A 17,684-nucleotide genomic window follows, 5' to 3' on the forward strand; every position below is an offset into this window, starting at 1 on the left:
CTACTGAATAAATGAAATATAATTTTTTCATTAGGGTGGAGAGAAGAGAGGCAAACAGGTATCACAATGTCATCCCATGCTCTGTGATACAATAAGATACCAAATCACAAATTATAAAAATATAATTTTTATAAAGGATTTTTAGCATGAGTAAAAGATGCTGAGGTTAGAGACCCCAGAATAAACTCAACATTGTTACTCGTGATGAATGCAGAAGGAAAACTCCAGCATTCCAGTGTTTGGAAGACTGCCTTTGAGGATATTTTAAATTATGATCATTCAATGAAGACATGAAAAACTATTAATGTATTTTCTATATCTCCTACAAAATGACTCCAACTGTCTTACTGTCTTTTAAAAGGCAAAATAGGAGTTTGGAGACACAGTTCAAGCTTCATTAGAGCAAACTCACGGGGATTACCCGGATTCTGTTGCTTGGAAAGTCAATGTTGTTTGGAACGAGTAGATGACTGGCTCAAAACTGCAGAAACAATCAAGTTACTGAGATTTTCATCGTAAAAGTTGTTATGGGATTTGCAGTAATGCTCATAGCAGTACGGGTTGCAACTGCTCAATAACAAGTAAATCGTGTGTGTAGACAAGAGCCATCCTCTGGCCCTTTCCAAACACTGGCATCCAGATGATTCCACAGGACTTGTGTGGACTGCAGTGCAGGCCTGTGTCCGTGACATAGGTAAGAACCACTCACCCACTCAACATTCACTATTTATCCATTCATTCAGGCTGTAGTTATAGTGTTCCTGCTATGTACCTAGGAGGGTTAGTGATGCTTTTCTCCTCTTAAATGACATTGAGAATAAATTTTGGGACTCTCCTATATTTAACTGCATGTGTTATCTTAGCCTGGAAAAACAACATGCGATGGGGAAGCTCAGGAGCTGCTTTCCTATCAGGCCCTACCTGGAACCAGCACCATCCCACTGCACCTGACTCCTACCTTGCGCCTTCCTGGACTCAGGGCCTCCAGTGGAGATAAGCGTTTGATGCGTTTCCTCATTCGAGCTGGTCCTTCTCTCCAGTCGAGTTCCCACAGAGAACGGAGCGTGGTTTCTTCCCCCTGGCTCCACAAGCCCAGCTCCCCAAAAAGCTGCTCCCGGATCTTGATCCAGGCGTTGGCTGCCTTGATGTTGCCACATTTCCGCCTCTGGGGAGCAGAAACAAAGTCATCCTGGACACATTTGCCCTGTGGGCCTTATGGGCCTTATGGGCCTGGCCCCAAACCTCCTGGGTGAATAGGTCAAGTCTCCCATGATTGTTTGATAAAGATACCGTCTCTCTACACTCTCAGGATGTGTAGTGTACCCACTGCAGTCAGGACCTCAGATCCTAAAGCTGCTCAACTTTAAGATCTCTTAATCCAAGTTAGGGGCAGAGAATGCTGTCTGCTCTTTGGCCTTCAGAGCCATGAGGCTACTGATGCTGGGCAGAAAGGTCCTGTAGATACTCATCAGCATGGACTGTACAGCTATTTTACAAAATGGACATGAATGTCACCACAGTCCCACTCTTCAAAAATGAGGCTGAATATACTTTTTCCAGTGGTCTGCACTGTGGGAATTAGCAGCCATCAAGACAATTGGTTGATTTGAGCAAGTCACTCCTATCTCTGGATCTCAGAATCTCTAACTAAATGAGAGACTTGGCCTGAATGATGTCTAAGGGCCTTTCAATCCTAAGATCATATGATTCCAGAATGTTCAGAGATTCTAGAATGTTCATAGGCACTAAAACCCTTCATAGTAATGTAAATAATCCCACTTAATAGCTATGAGATCCTCACAGTTTGCATCTGTGGTCTCTGTCACACCTGCTGCTAGAGTATGACTCAAACCTTTCTAAAAATACATAGATACCACAAACTGCTTTTACAGACCACATTGAAGTTTCATGCATCACCTGTCAAATAAGCTGTTCAGTTCAGTTTGGACAGTAGAGTCAACTTTTCAGGATAAACTTTTGCAACTATTCAAACATTTGATGGGATTTGTCCCAAATTTAATCATTTCAGAAAATGGAAAGGTGACGTGCTAATGACAAGAAGCATAACAACACGAACAGAAAAGACGCTCATTATCGTATGTTAGGCTGAGTCCTGCACCTGCTTTATCTCATTTCCTCTACCCAGTGGTATCATTAATGTTTTCCATTATCCCCATGAAGATGCTAAGTCTGCAGAAGAGAAGTGCCTTCTCCAAAACCAACAGGTGGCCAAGCAGAGATTTAAACCTGGTCTATAGGATTCCAAAGACTTCCTTGAGCATGAGAGCTAGATTCCTTTGCGAGGGGCTGTTATTTGATGAGTTCATGGTTTCTGCTAGCATTTCTAAAAAACTGGAAGACTTTTAGATGTAGGTCTTACAAATCTTGGCCATTTTAGATGAGTAAATTGCTCTCTGAACTTGTCGGAGGCATTCCCATGAAAGCATGGCTTGGGGGCAGGGGACAGTGCTCAGCAGGTGGTTTCTGGCATTTGATGGACCTGGTCATCCATCATGTTTCTGTGAATCACCAGCAGTTCAATCTGGAGGATCTTCAAATTCCTCATCAGTCAAATGTGGTTAATAATAGTACCATAATAATAAAATAATGGGCTTCTGGAAGGATTAAATGGGACAATATTTTCTAGAGCTTACTATGGTACCTTATTCAGCTTAAGTAGTCAGTGTTATCACTGTGAATGAAGCTAATCCTATTTCAAAACAAGATCATTTTGTTTCTCTACAGTTCTCAAATTCATATCCCAAACAGTGCTAGCATTTTATATAGTACTCCAATTGGCTAATAAGAAACTCCAAGATGTACATCATAGCTCATGCCTCTGATCCCAGAGCTTTCGGATGCTGAGGTGGGAGAACTGCTTGAGGCCAGGAGTTTGAGACTAGCCTGGGCAACATAGCAAGATCCAGTCTCTACAAAAATTAAAGAAATAACTGGGAACATCCACATCGGTGCATGACTGTACTCTCAGCTATTTGGGAGGCTGAGGCAGGAGGATCTCTTGAGCTCAGGAGTCCAGGGCTTCAGTGGGCTGTGATTTATATCACTGTACTCCAGCCTGGGCAGCAAAGTAAGACCCTCTCTGTCTCAAAAACAAAGGCCTCCAGAAAAATAATGACTATCCAAATGACAATCCAAAGCTTTTTACAGAGACTTGGTCACACGGAATGAACACTTGTTTGGTGGAAATATTTCAGTTCCCTGGAGACTGTAGTAACATTTGTACATTTGCATTTGTAGTAACATATGGAGCTTCATGGAGGATGAATAATCCCAAGCTATTGGGTTGTCCAGCCTTGGCTTCAGATTAATTTTTCAAGAACATATCTCCACCCCAAGTCTCCGCCTATGCAACCTGAAGATGCACAGCTGTCTGAGTCTTCATCACAGAGCACACAGGTTGCCTTGAGTACCTGTAGCCAGACAATGGTGTGATCCCTGAAGATAAGTGATTATTTAGTCCATGATAGCAAGTTACATGTGGCCCAGGATGGAGAATATTAGATGACTAAATAGCAAAAGTCCTGAGTTTCCATACCTGCAAAGATGCTCTGAAATGCCCATGTTCCTGTACAGTGTAAGGCCCTCTTTCTATTCAAACTGTAAGTGGGCTAAATGCCATACTTAAGGCTCACAGACTCACAGGCAGAGATTCTGTTGTGCTGGGGGACAACTACAATTTCTTTTTTTTTTTCAGAGACAAGGTCTTTTGCTGTCCGACAGGCTAGAAGGCTAGAAGGCAGTGGCATGATCATAGTTCACTGTAACCTGTAACCTTCAACACCTGGGCTCAAGCAATCTCCCTACCCCAGCCTCCCGAGTACCTGAGACTAAAGGTGTCACCATACCTGGCTAATGTCTTTTTAACTATTATTTTTTTTAAGAGATGGGGTCTTGCTATGTTGCCCAGGCTGGTCTCGAACTCCTGGCCTCAAACAACCTCCTGCCCAGCCTCTCAAAGTACTGGGATTACAGGCATGAGCCACCACACTTGACTGGCTATAATTTTTTAATCACAGCAACCCTTGGGTAGCAACACTTAGATTAACCTTTGGAAGCCCAGCCCTTCCCTACTTTCAGTCCCTGCTGGTTCAGTGGGGTTGACTGGGCTTCGGAGATGAACACTTCACCTGAGTCTCTATAATCCAAGTTGTCTGAATGGTTACAGGATGGGCTGCTGGCACCACCCCTAGGGGTGGGAATGGCACCCTCAGGATCCCACGCAGAGGAAGCAGAGCATGGAACTTGATCCAGCGCTGCTTGAAGCCTGCATTTCCCTGCATTCTTCAGTAAAACAAAACATTTCCTTTGTTGCCTATGGCAGTCTGAGTTGAGTTTCCAATATTTGCATCTGAGCGAGCTGTGACAAATACTCAATGAGTAGATAGAGACCAAACCAGAAGTGGAAACTAGAGGCCCTAGAAGAGAGAGGGGCAGAAGACAGTGGCCATTTCTAGGTCGTCAGGCATCTCACAAAGAACTCCAACCAGTAAAGACTGTGTAGGCAGGATAAGTCATTTCTTCAAATTATAATGAAGATTCAGTATAAGAACTGGATGGCCTAAGTATGGAACAGACAGAGCAAGAGAGGCTGGGCCACAGAGAAGAGAATGAAGATAATGCGGACAAGGCAAAGGGGAATCTGAACAGGGCCAGACTGTAGAGGCCATTTTTTGCCAGAACTTCTTCACCAAAAAGAAATTTGGCTGATGAACTATTTGAATTGCAGGATTTGCTGTTGAGATATTAATGGGATATAATGATGCTCTGGGTAACTTCCAGGGCACAAGGCAATGACGCCTTGTGGTGCCGGGGGCTGCTGTCATCTCCAGTCACCTCTCAGTTGTGGGTAAAGTGCCCGGTTAGAGAAGTCTTGCCTGGTGTGTTACTGGCTGCCCTGTGGGGAGGGACCCTTGAATCTCCTCTTCTTAGGAGGGCCTCATTGGGTGCACCTGGGAGAAGCTGTCCTCAAAGAACATGGCAGATTTCTCAAGCCTGATCTCTGTCCAGATTTTGGACCTGACTTTTCTGGAAGTGGAATGGGCCTTTGTTGGGAAAGCATACTGCCCCTTAGAAAAGCAGGGCAATGGTCCACATCCCATTATCTCTGGCAGATGGTTATTATATCTGCACTTTTCCAAATATCAAAACCACCTGTCTTTAATATTTAAATACTTGGAAAGTATCCTTGTGGATTAGCTTCCAAATACTGATTTTCTCAAAAATACCTCAATCAACATGAAAACTGCACAACTTTCTCAAGTCCCGTCTGAACTCCAGTCAGTCCTTGCTGCTGAAGATGAGACAGGCTAACCTTCCTGGTGGCTGGATCCCTTCCTTCTGGGCTTGAAGCCTCTGCTGAAGGAGTCTCATTCTTCCTATAATCTCATAAATTTCAAAAGAATTTCACAAGTACCCTAGGGCACCTCTCCTGGCTGTAACTATATCTCCCAGGCACTCTAGATCACATACAGATTCGGAAGTTTAGATAAACCGCATCCTCGGTCTCAAAATGGTGGAGTGGTGATGAGGATGTCCACCAATAAAGGATGCAATCCTGTAAGATTCATCTTATTTACTTCTCAATGGCAATTGAATTTATCAACCATATTGCTAGTCTTGAGTGAAATCTGTCAATCCATGTGGTGGGTTCTTGATGTGCAATGGTTTGTCCAATAGGCACAGATGACACCCAAATAAGCCAGCAAGGCACCCTACCCAGCTCTGCAGCACAGTCAGCAATGTTGGAGTGGGCTAGGTGCCCACAGAGAAAACCCTTGTCCAACCAGAGGGTCTGTGAAAGACCAGCTTGTGCACTCAGAGAAACTAGACATGCCTGCTGATCCCTCTGACCATCACAGTAATGAGCACATCCTGTACACACCAAACCTCCTTTCTCACAAGAATCCTGTCTGATAAGCTGTTGCTCCCATCACTCATGAGAGCCTGGGAGGCTATCTTGCTAGGCTGTGTGTTTCTGGGGTGCAGGCTGCACATCCATGAATGGGTCTTTCCAGGGCATGTTGTGGGCTTCTATGGGGGAAATTAGGGCAACTCAGCTTCAGATGATTAGTGCCTTTTGTTTCCTGGCACTGGGCACCATGTTTCAGCCTTCCTGATCTGTGGCCCACACAGGGCACACTAATGGCTCCTTACACCCAATCACTCCTTTCCCAGTGGTGGAACACATCCTATTATTGAGCTCATCATCATGTTTTGTGGGCATTTCTTTACTCTGAGTTTCATCTACAAGTTTCAAATATCTTCAAGATACAGGAGTATCATAATCTCTACATCTTTTTATACCTCACAATGACTTTTGGACAAAGAAATTGTTGGGTAAATAATATATTCAACAGGGTTTTAAGACTGTATGATGTGTTCTATTTTAGCAATATGCTAACTTTTTGTTAAAAGCAGTAACACCAAATAAAAATAAACTTCTTAGCTATTCTATAAACACACATGGAGTATCCATTTCCTATCAGCCACAAGTCTGTGTGCTTCACACTTGCTCTTAAATCTTCACAGGTAGGAAGAATTATTCCAGCTTACAGATAAGCACACAGAGGCTCAGACCCCAGTCATAGGAAGGGGCAGACTTAGAATTCAAATAAGCCTCTGACTGGCATGAGAGCCAGTGTTTTTTGCCTATATTGTACAGCAGTAAGGCCTAGATAGGTATTTTATTTTATTTTATTTTATTTTTTTGAGACGGTTTCGCTCTTGTTACCCAGGCTGGAGTGCAATGGCGCGATCTCGGCTCACCGCAACCTCCGCCTCCTGGGTTCAGGCAATTCTCCTGCCTCAGCCTCCTGATTAGCTGGGATTACAGGCACGCGCCACCATGCCCAGCTAATTTTTTGTATTTTTTAGTAGAGACGGGGTTTCACCATGTTGACCAGGATGGTCTCGATCTCTCGACCTCATGATCCACCCGCCTCGGCCTCCCAAAGTGCTGGGATGACAGGTATTTTAAATATTTAAGCCTGCCCTTATCAGTGGCAACCCATCGCATTTAGGATAAAATGAAAAACCCCAATGTGGTTGGGCAATCCAGAACTTAAACCGAAAGCCCTTGTGATTATTTTTCAGGTTCAAGGTGGATTCCAGCTTACTGTATAGAGAAAGCCTGTGTTTTGTTTCTTACCTGCACATGGTCTTTGTATAAAGATGCATATAGCTCTTGTCCTCTTCTTCTGTAGTTCTCTATACATGACACAAAATCCTGGAGAAAGGAGAAAACAAGTCACAGCTTAACGATAGTTGTGATTTTATTTTATTTTACTATATTTTTTGAGACCAGGTCTCTGTCTGTCACCCAGGATGGAGTGCAGTGGTACGATCTCAACTCACTGCAGCCTTCACCTCCTGGGTTCAAGTGAGTCTTCTGCCTTAGTCTCCCAAGTAGCTGGGATTACAGGCACCCACCACCATGCCTGGCTAATTTTTGTATTTTTAGTAGAGACAGGCTTCGCCATGTTGGCCAAGCTGGTCTTGAACTCCTGACCTCAGATGATCCACATGCCTTCTCTGAAGAGGAACTCACTGAGGTGTGCCCAACATTTTTGCTTTTTTATATTTCTTGGACCTTGAGATATATGCAAATTTTCAAATAGCTCAAGAGGCTGAGAAGCTGAGGCCACAAAACAAACTTTGGTAAACTTAAAAGAACAGACATAATACAAAGTATGTCTTTTAATCACATTGGAACACATTTTGAAATCAATTAGCACAAAGAAATTTGGCAAACTCAAAAATAAGTGTAGATTTAAAAAATGCATTCCTAAGTAACTAATGGGTCAAAGAAGAAATCAAAAGAGAACTTTCTGAGATGAATAAAAATAAAGACACAACATACCAAAACACAGGCTATAACTAAAGCAGAGCACAGAGGGAAACTCATAGTTGTAAATGCCAGTATTAAGAAAAAAAGAAATAACCTTAAATCAATATCTGAAACTTAAGACACTGGGGAAAAAAAGAGAAAACTAAATCTAAAGCAAACAGAGGAAGGGGGAATATAACTATTAATGCAGAAAGTAATGAATTACTGAATAGAAAAACAAATAAAATTAATGAAACCAAAATCTGGTACTTTGGAAAGATTGACAGAATTGGTGGTCTTTATCTAGGTTAACCAAAAAAAAAGAGAAAAGGCTTAAATTAATATACTAGGATCAGAAATGAAAGAGGAGACATTACTACTGACCTTACTGAATTTTTTCAAAGGATTATAAAAAATGCTATAAACAATTTTATGCCAATAAATTAAATAGCTTAGATTATATGAACAAAGCCCTAGAAAGATACAAATTGCCAAAACTGACTCAAAAAGAAATTGACAATTGGAATCGCCCAATAACAAGAAAATAAATTGAATTAGTAAAACAACAACATCAACAAAACCTACCCCCAAGGAAAAGCCCAGACCAGACCCAGATAGCTTCACTGCTGAATCTTAACCACCACTTAGTGAAGCATTAACAGTAGTTTTTCAAAAACTCTTCCAAGAATTAGAAGAGGAAGGGACACTTACCAACATGTTTTATGGGACCAATTATTACACTGATACAGAAAACAGACAAGGGTTTCACAAGAGAACTACAGACCAATCTCTCATATAAATATGAATATAGAAATCCTCAACAAAATATCAGCAAACTGAGTCCAGCAACATACAAAAGAATTATACACCATGACCAAGTGAGATCTAGCCTAGTAATGCAGAGTTGGCTTAACAACTAAAAATAATTAATGTATTACGCCACAAAGTAGAACAAATAACAGAAACCACATAATCATTTCAACAGACACTGAAAAAAATTGACATAAATCTAAAACTCTTTTATGACAAAACTAAAACTCAACCAACCGGGGGAAAAAAAGAATTTTCTGAATCTCATAAAAGTTAACTACAAAAAGTCCACAGGCAACATTACACAACATTATATTTGGTGGTGAAGGACTGAATGTTCCTTAACATCAGTAACAAGACAGGATGTCCACTCTCAACACTTCTAGACAGCAATGTACTGAAGGTTCTAGACAGAACAACTAGGCAAAAATAAATAAATAAATAAAAGGCATCCAAATTGAAAGAGAAGAAAAACGTCTTTTTTCACAGATAGTAGGACTCTCTATATAGAAAATCCCAAATAATTCATAAAAGAACTACTAGAACCAATAAATGAATTAAACGAAGTTTCAATGTACAAGATCAAAATGCATAAATCCACCACTAATTATTAACACTAATTAGTGTTCCTATCCACCACTAATGAACAATCCAAAAAATAAATTAAGAAAGCAATTCCACTTATAGCATCATCAAAAGAATGAAATGCCTAGGAATACATTTAACCAAGGTGAAAAACTTGTACATTGATAACAACAAAACATCACTCAAATAAATTTTTAAAGACTTCAATTAATAGGAAGACATCCCATGTTGATGGTAACAATACCTCATATTGTTAAAATGTCAATACTATCTAACATCATCTACAGAATTAACAATCCCTATCAAATTCCAATGACCCCTCTTTTTGCAAAAATTGAAAAGCCAATCCTCAAGATCATATGAAATTACAAGGGACCCCCAAAACCAAACCAATACTAAAAAAAAAAAAGAATGTAGAAATACTTACAGCTTCTGATTTCAAAACTTACTTCAAAGCAATGGTAAACAAGGCAGTGCAGCACTGGCATAAGAATAGAAATATAGATCAAAGAAATAAAATTGAGAGTCTAAAAATAAAACAATTTGCCTATATTCAATTTTTTTTTTTTACAAAGGTGCCAAAACTATTCAATGGGGATGGAATAGTCTTTTTAACAAATGGTGAGGGAAAACTAAATAGCCATATGCAAAATAAATAAAATTAAACCTTTACCTTATAACATACAAAAATCAACTAAAATGAAACAAAAACCTGAATATAAGAGCTAAAACTAGAAAACTCTTAGAAGAAAACTTAAAAGTAAATCTACATGATCTCAGATTTGGCATTTGTCAGATTTAGATTTGACACCAAAAGAATAAGCAACAATGAAAAGTGTTATGGTTAGGCTTTGTGTTTCCACTCAAATCTCATCTTGAATTGTAATCCCCCAAATCCCCATAATTTCCACATGTCAAGGGGGAGACCAGGTGGAGGCAATTGAATCATGGGTTGGTTTCCCCCCATGCTATTCTTGTGATAGTGAGTGAGTTCTCATGAGATCTTACGGTTTATAAGGAGTTTTTCCCCACTTTGCTCAGCACTTCTCCTTCCCACCACCTTGTGAAGAAGGTGCCTTGGTTCTTCTTCACCTTCTGCCATGATTGTAAGTTTCCTGAGGCCTCCCCAGCCATGCAGAACTGTGAGTCAATTAAACCTATTTTCTTTATAAATTATCCAGTCTTGGGCAGTTCTTTATAGTAGTATGAAAATGGACTAATACAAAAAGAATAAATTGGACTTCACCAAAACTAAAAATTTGTGCTTCAAAAGACACTATCATGAAAGTAAAAAGAAGACCTCCAGAATGAAAGAAAATATTTATAAATTACATGTTTGATAAGGTACTCATATCTAGGATATATAAAAAATACTTAGAAATCAATAATCAAAAGAAAAATAACCCAATTTTAAAAGGGACACTGGATCCAAAAATATCCTGCTCTTCAAGGAAGTTATTAAAATGGCTAATAAGCATGTAAAAAGGTGCTTGGTGTCATTCGTCATCAGAGAAATGCAAATTAAAGCTCACAAGATCAATGAGATAGTCAACCAAGTAGGATGGTTAGAATCAAAACTTTAGATAATATAACAAGTTTTATTGAGAATACGGATAAATTGAAACTCTAATACACTGTTGGTGGGAATGTAAAATGATGTAGAACTTTGGAAAACATTCTGAAAGTTATTTGAATGATTAAATAAAGTCCTGCTATTGATTCAGCAATTTCATTCTCAGGTACACACCCAAGATAAAAATTGTGTCCAACCAAAAACTTATACATGAATGATTACAGCAATATTATTCATAATAGCCAAAAGTTGGAAACAATATAAATGTCCACCAACTGATGAATGGATAAACAAAACATGGTCTATCTATATGATGGCATATTATTTAGCCATAAAAAGGAATGCTGTATTGACACATGCTGTAACATACATGACCCTTAAAAACAATATCCTAAGTGAAAGAAGCTAATTTGAAAAGCCCACATATTACATGATTCCATTTATATGAAATGTTTATAGAGTAAGTATATTAGTGATTGCTTCGAACCAGAGGGTTGGGGGCTAGAAGAGTGATAGCTAGAGTATGGAGTATTGGCCGGGTGCAGTGGCTCATGCCTGTAATCCCAGCACTTTGGGAGGCTGAGGCAGGTGGATCATGAGGTCAGGAGATAGAGATCATCTTGGCCGTGGTGAAACCCCTTCTCTACTAAAATACAAAAAATAAGTTGGGCATCTTGGCACGTGCCTGTAGTCCTAACTGCTCAGGAGGCTGAGTCAGGGGAATTGGTTGAATCAGGGAGAAGGAGGTTGCAGTGAACTGAGATTGTGTCACTGTACTCCAGGCTGGCAAAAGAGCAAGACTCCATAAAAAAAAAGTATGGAGTATTTTTTTGAGGTTATAAAGTATTATAAAAATTGATTACCATGATGGTTGCACATATTTGGGAATATGCTGTAAACCAGCAGTCTTCAACTCTTTTGGCACCAGGGACTGGTTTTGTGGGGTACAATTTTTCCATGAACCAGGGGTGAGGAGTTGGGGGAGGATGGTTTCAGGATGATTCAAGCACATTGTGTTTATTGTGTACTTTATTTCTATTATTATTACACTATAATCCATAATGAAATAATTATACATCTCACTATAAAATAGAATCAGTGGGAGCCTTGAGCCATTTCCTTGCAACTGGATGGTCCTATCTGGGGGTGATGGGAGACAGTGACAGATCATCAGGCATTAGATTCTCATAAGGAGAACACAACCTAGATCACTTACATGTGCAGTTCACAATAGGGTTTGTGCTCCTATGAGAATCTAATGCCACTACTTATCTGACAGGAGGCAGAGCTCAGATACCGGTCCATGGCTTGGGGGTTGACAATCCCTGCTATAAACCATTGAATTGTTTATTTTAAATAAGTGAATTGTATGTTATATGAATTATATATAAGTAATCTGCTTATTAAACAAATATTTAGGGAAAAAATAAGATCCAGAGTCTCATAACATAGACTCGCATCAAGAACCAGGAAAATCTTAAACTGAAAAGAAGTCAATCAACAGATGTGAATGGTGAGATAACAGAAATGTTAGAACCATTTGACAAAGATTTTAAAGCAGCCATCATAAAAATGCTTCAACAACTACAAACTAAAAACATTCTGCAACAAATTTTTAAAAAATTAGGGAGCCTCTGTTAATAAATAGAATATCTTATCAGAGAAATAGAAGATATAAAGTGGAACCCAATATAAATTTTAGAACTAAAAATACAACAAAAGAACTCAATGGATGAACTCAACAGCAGAATTCAAGGGACAAAGGAAAAATCAGTGAACTGGAAAATAGAACAATAGCAAGTAGCTATTCTGAACAATAGTGAGAAAGTGGAATGGAAAAAATGGGCAAAGTCTTAGTAATTTATAGGACTATAACAAAAGATTTAACCTTTGTGTCATCAGAATATCAGAAAGAAAGGGTAAAGTAGGTGGTGCCTAAAACTTACTCAAATAAATAATGGCTGAAAAAAAATCCCCCAAATGGCAAAAGACATAAACCTACAGGCTTCAGAAGCAAAGCAAATTCCAAACAAGCAGCCCTGTGGAAATCCATGTCAAGACCCATCATAGGCAGACCTCTGAAAACTAGCACAAAGAAAAAACTCTTAAACACAGCAGGAGAGAAACAACACCTTGCCTACAGAGGAAAGTCTTTAAATAACAGTGATTGTTTTTCATCAGAAGCCATGGAGGCAAGAAGGAAGTGGCACAAAATTTCTCAAGTGCTGAAAACAAAAAACTGTCAACACAGTATCTTATATCCAGAAGAAATATCCCTTTGAATGAAAGGGTAAATTAAGATATTCTAAGATAAAGGAAAATTAAGAGAATTTGTCACCACCAGAGCTACCCTATAAGAATAGTTAAAGGAAGCTCTTTAAACAGAAGATAAATGATAAAAGAAGGAATCTTGAAACACCAGGAAGAAAAAAGGAATATAGCAAACAACAGAAATACGAGTGAATGCAATATACATTCTTTTCCTCTTGAGACTTCTAAATTATTGGTGATGGTTAAAACAAAAATTATAACACTGTCTGATGTGATTTTAAATGAGTTTTGAGAAAATATTTAAAACTATTACATTATAAATGGAGGGTAATTCCTCCATTTATTAGAAAAGCTACACAGAGAGGTACACTCAAAACATAATAAATAAATCATAATTTAATTCCAAAAAATGTTCAAGTAACTCACATTGGTAGACAACTTGACCCAACAACAAGATAACACACATTCTTTTCAATTGCTCACAAAACATACACCAAGGTAAACTACATCCCCGGCTATAAAAATTCAAAAAATAAAATAAAATAAATAAAAACATGCAGAATGTATCCTCTACACATGATGAAATGAAACTAGAAATCAGTAACAAAAAGATAACAAGAAATCCTCAAACTCTTAGGAACTAACAATAAACTTTAGAATAATCCATGTCGAAAAAGAAGTCTCTAAGTAAGTTTTTTAAAAAATACATTAACTTTAATAAAATTGAAAAAGAAAATATCAAAATTTGTGTTATGTAGCTAAATCACTACCGAGAGGAAAATATGTGGCAAAAATGCATAATTGGAAAAGAATAAAATTATGTTATAAACTGAATGTTTGTGTCCCCCCCAAAATTCATATGTTGAAGTCCTAACTCCCAACATAATAATGGTATTAGGAGGTGGGGCATTTGGGAAGTAATTTGGTTTGATGCAGCCATGGGGTAGCCCCCCATGATGGTATTACTGTTTTCCTAGGAAAAAAAAAGAGACATCAGAGCTTTCTCTCTCCACCATGTGAGGATACAGCAAGAAGATAGCCTTCAGTAAGCCTGGAGGGAAGTCTACACCAGGAGAAAATCAGCCAGCACCTGGCTCTTGGACTTCCCAGCCTGTAGAACCATCAGAAATAAGCCAGCCTGTGGGTAGTAACTTGTTATAACAGCCTGAACTAATAAGACAAATTCGCAAGTAAATAATATAAATTTCTACTTAGGGAACTAGAAAAAAAGTAAAAAACCCAAAGCAAGCAGAAGGAAAGTCATAATAAAGAGCAGAAATCAATGAAATTAAAAAGAGAAAAACAGAAAAATAATTGAAACAAAAACCTGTTGTTTGAAGAGATAAAATTTTTACAAACCTTTAGAAACACTGACATAGATGAAAAAAGAAATAACACAAACTGCAATTCTCAAAAGTGAAACAGGGGCTATTGCTACCAACCTGGCAGACATAAAAAAAAAAAAAAGATAATACTATGAAGTGTACACACATAAATGTGACAATTTAGATAAAATGGATAAATTCTTTGCCAAACACAAACTACCATGACTCATCCAATATATGATAGATCATTGGCATAGCCTTATAGATGTTATAAAATCTAAATTCATAATTTTTTAAGTCTCCCAAAATAAATTTCCATATCCACATTTTTTCACTTGAGGATTTTATTAAAAATTTAGGAAAGAATTAAAATCAAATTTATAAAATATCATCTAGAAAATAGAAAAGGAGATATTTTCCAGTTAGCTTTAGTTTTAGCAACAGTCTGGTAAGAAAATCAGACAAACAGCTATGAAAAAAGAGAAAACTATTTTTTCATGAATAGGTTCAAAATTTCTTATATTAGCAAACGGAATTCAAGAATACTCAAAACACTGATATATGATGGCCAAGTGGGATTTATTCCAGGAATGCAAATCTGACAAATATCCAAAAAGTAATCAATCAATCAAATTCACCATTTTAGCAGGTTAAAGAAGAAAATCACATAGTCATATCAAGGGATATAGAATAACATTTGATACAGTTTAACACCTATTCATGATAAAACTCTCAGTAAACTAGGAATAGATAGGAATATTTTTAACTTGAAAAAGAGCATCTATAAAAACTCTATAGCTAACATCCTATTTAGCGATAAATGATACTTTTCCTTTAAGAGTAGTATAAAGCAAAGATGTCTGCTTTTACTGCTTTTTTCAATATAGTGCTAGAAGTTCTATTCAGTGCAATAAGGCAAGAAAAAAAGTAAAAGCCATACACATTTAAAAAAAAGAAAAAACTGTTCCTATTTGTAGATGCCCTGATTGTGGTGAATTCCTAAGGTATTTACAACAAAGCAAAACAAACCAAACTCAATAAGGTAAATACTCAAGGTGTTTACAAAAAATTTTGTGGTCACAGGGTAAAAGATCAACATACACATATTAACTGTATTTCAAAATATTAGTAATGAACACATGGATGCTAAAATTCAAAACAACATAATTTTCAATTTCTCAAAAATAATGAAATACTTAAGTGTAAATCTAATAAAACACATGTAGGATGCATATATTGAAAACTATGAAATAAATAAAAGAATATCTAAATAAAGGGAAAAACATATGTTCATGAATAGGAAGACAACATACAAACATGTTATTTCTTCTCAAATTGCTAAGTATTTTCAATAAAATTCTATTAAAATATTAGCAAGACTTTTTCTAGATAAAAACAAGATTATTTCTAAAATTAATATCAACTGGAAAAGGAATTAGGAGATTTAAAACAACTTTGAAAACTAAGAGTAAAATGAGAGGAATCGTTCCACCTGGTTTCAAGACTTATTATACACATAGTTACAGTAATTGAGAATGCGTGGTACTGAGAAAGGAACAGAAACATAGATCAGTGGAACAGAACAGAGAATCCAGAAATAATCCACACATGAATGCCCAACTAATTTTTGACAAAGTTGGAAAAGTTGTTCAACACATAACTTTTCAGCAAATGGTGTTGGAGCAATTGGATGTCCACTGCCCAAAAAATGAACCTAAATCTCATATCTTATTAATTCAAAATGGACCACAGACTTTAATGTAAAACATAAAACTATACATACTTTAGGGGAAAATCTTTCATATCCAGGGATAAGCAAAGAGTTCTTAGATTTCTTAGATTATATTAAGAGTGCCATCCATAAAAGGAAAAATTAATGAATTGGGCATCAGCATTAAAATTTTGCTCTGCAAAACCATGAGAAGAGAAGGCAATGACAATCTACAGTCTGGGAAAAAATATTTGTGAGACACATATCCATCAAAGGACTAACATCTAAAATATATGAAGAACTCTTAAAATTCAGCAAGTAGGCCATGCATGGTGGCTCATGCCTGTAATCCCAACACTTTAGGAGGCTGAGGCGGGTGGATCACCTGAGGTCAGGAGTTCAAGACAAGCCTGGCCAACATGGTGAAACCCCATCTCCACTAAAAATACAAAAAAATTAGCTGGGTGTGGTGGTGGGCACCTGTAATCCCAGCTACTTGGGAGGCTGAGGCAGGAGAATCGCTTGTACCTGGGAGGTGGAGGTTACAGTGAGCTGAGACCACACCATTGCACCCTAGGCTCAGCAACAAGAGCAAAACTCCATCTCAAAAAAAAAAAAAAAAAAATTCAACCAGTAAAGAAGACAAAAAATTCCATTAGAAAATGTACAAAAATGTGAGTAGACATTTTACTAAAGAAGATACAAAGAACTTAGTACACTTTGTTCCATCCAAGTCCCTCATCTAGATGCATATACAGACTTTGATATTAACGCCTTTATATAATAGACTGGATAAATAACTTATATTTATATATTGAACATACTAATAATTCTCAAAATGCGGTCAATAAATTTCTTGGGATTCATGAGACCTTTTCCGGGCCCTGTGAAATTAAAACCACTTTCAAAATACTATGACATTTTTGCCTTTTCCCCTCCGTGTTAAAATTGCATTGATGGCCCCAAAGCAGTAGTGAATAGAACTGATGTCTTAGCACAAATCAAGGCATTGGCACCAACTGTACAAAAATCATCATATGTATTCCTCACTACCAAGAGCTTATAGGAGGAAAAAAAATTTATTTTCACTTAAGAATGTCTTTGATGAAGCAGTACAAATTATTCATTTTACTAAATCTCAATCTTGAATACATTACTTATAATAGTTTGTGTGATAAAATGGAAAGTTTGCATAAAGCATTTCTGAATACCAAAAAAAGGTCATGGTTGTCTCAAGGAAAAGCATGTGCCTAATTGTTAGTGCTGTGAGCTGAACTAGCTGCTTCTGTCAGAGAACATTATTTTTATTTGAATGAAAGACTGATAGACAAAATTACAGTTACTGGCATGCATTTGGCAGCTATTATCCTGAAAATGAAAAAAGTGAACCTGTAATCTCAAATCAAACAACTGACAGTATTTGCTGCCAAAGATAAAATTTGAGCAAATTTTAGAAAAATTGAGCAAATCCTAGAATTTTGGAAAATTTGTATCTTTCTGCCTCCATGAGCTTGACAGTTTCCCAATAGCTAAGAGATTTTCTGATAGGAGTGGTGGTAACTT

General features: G+C 37.6%; 1 protein-coding gene across 4 annotated transcripts in view; it reads right to left on the minus strand.

Annotated features, from left to right (window-relative positions):
- The window catches only part of WDFY4 (WDFY family member 4), a 297,793-nt gene that overhangs the window by 106,888 nt on the left and 173,221 nt on the right, over positions 1 to 17,684 (minus strand). For all 4 annotated transcript variants that reach the window (XM_021672243.2, XM_021672242.2, XM_021672241.2 and 1 more), the window contains 2 exons: positions 7,169 to 7,246; positions 959 to 1,165 (listed from right to left, as the gene is read on the minus strand). In XM_021672243.2, coding sequence (XP_021527918.2) covers positions 959 to 1,165; positions 7,169 to 7,246 — 285 coding nt within the window. The remainder of the gene's footprint in view (positions 1 to 958; positions 1,166 to 7,168; positions 7,247 to 17,684) is intronic.

The sequence above is a fragment of the Aotus nancymaae genome, unplaced genomic scaffold (genome assembly GCF_030222135.1).
Source record: "Aotus nancymaae isolate 86718 unplaced genomic scaffold, 86718_ANA_hifiasm-v0.15.2.pri h1tg000099l, whole genome shotgun sequence".
In the NCBI taxonomy this organism is placed as follows: domain Eukaryota; kingdom Metazoa; phylum Chordata; class Mammalia; order Primates; family Aotidae; genus Aotus; species Aotus nancymaae.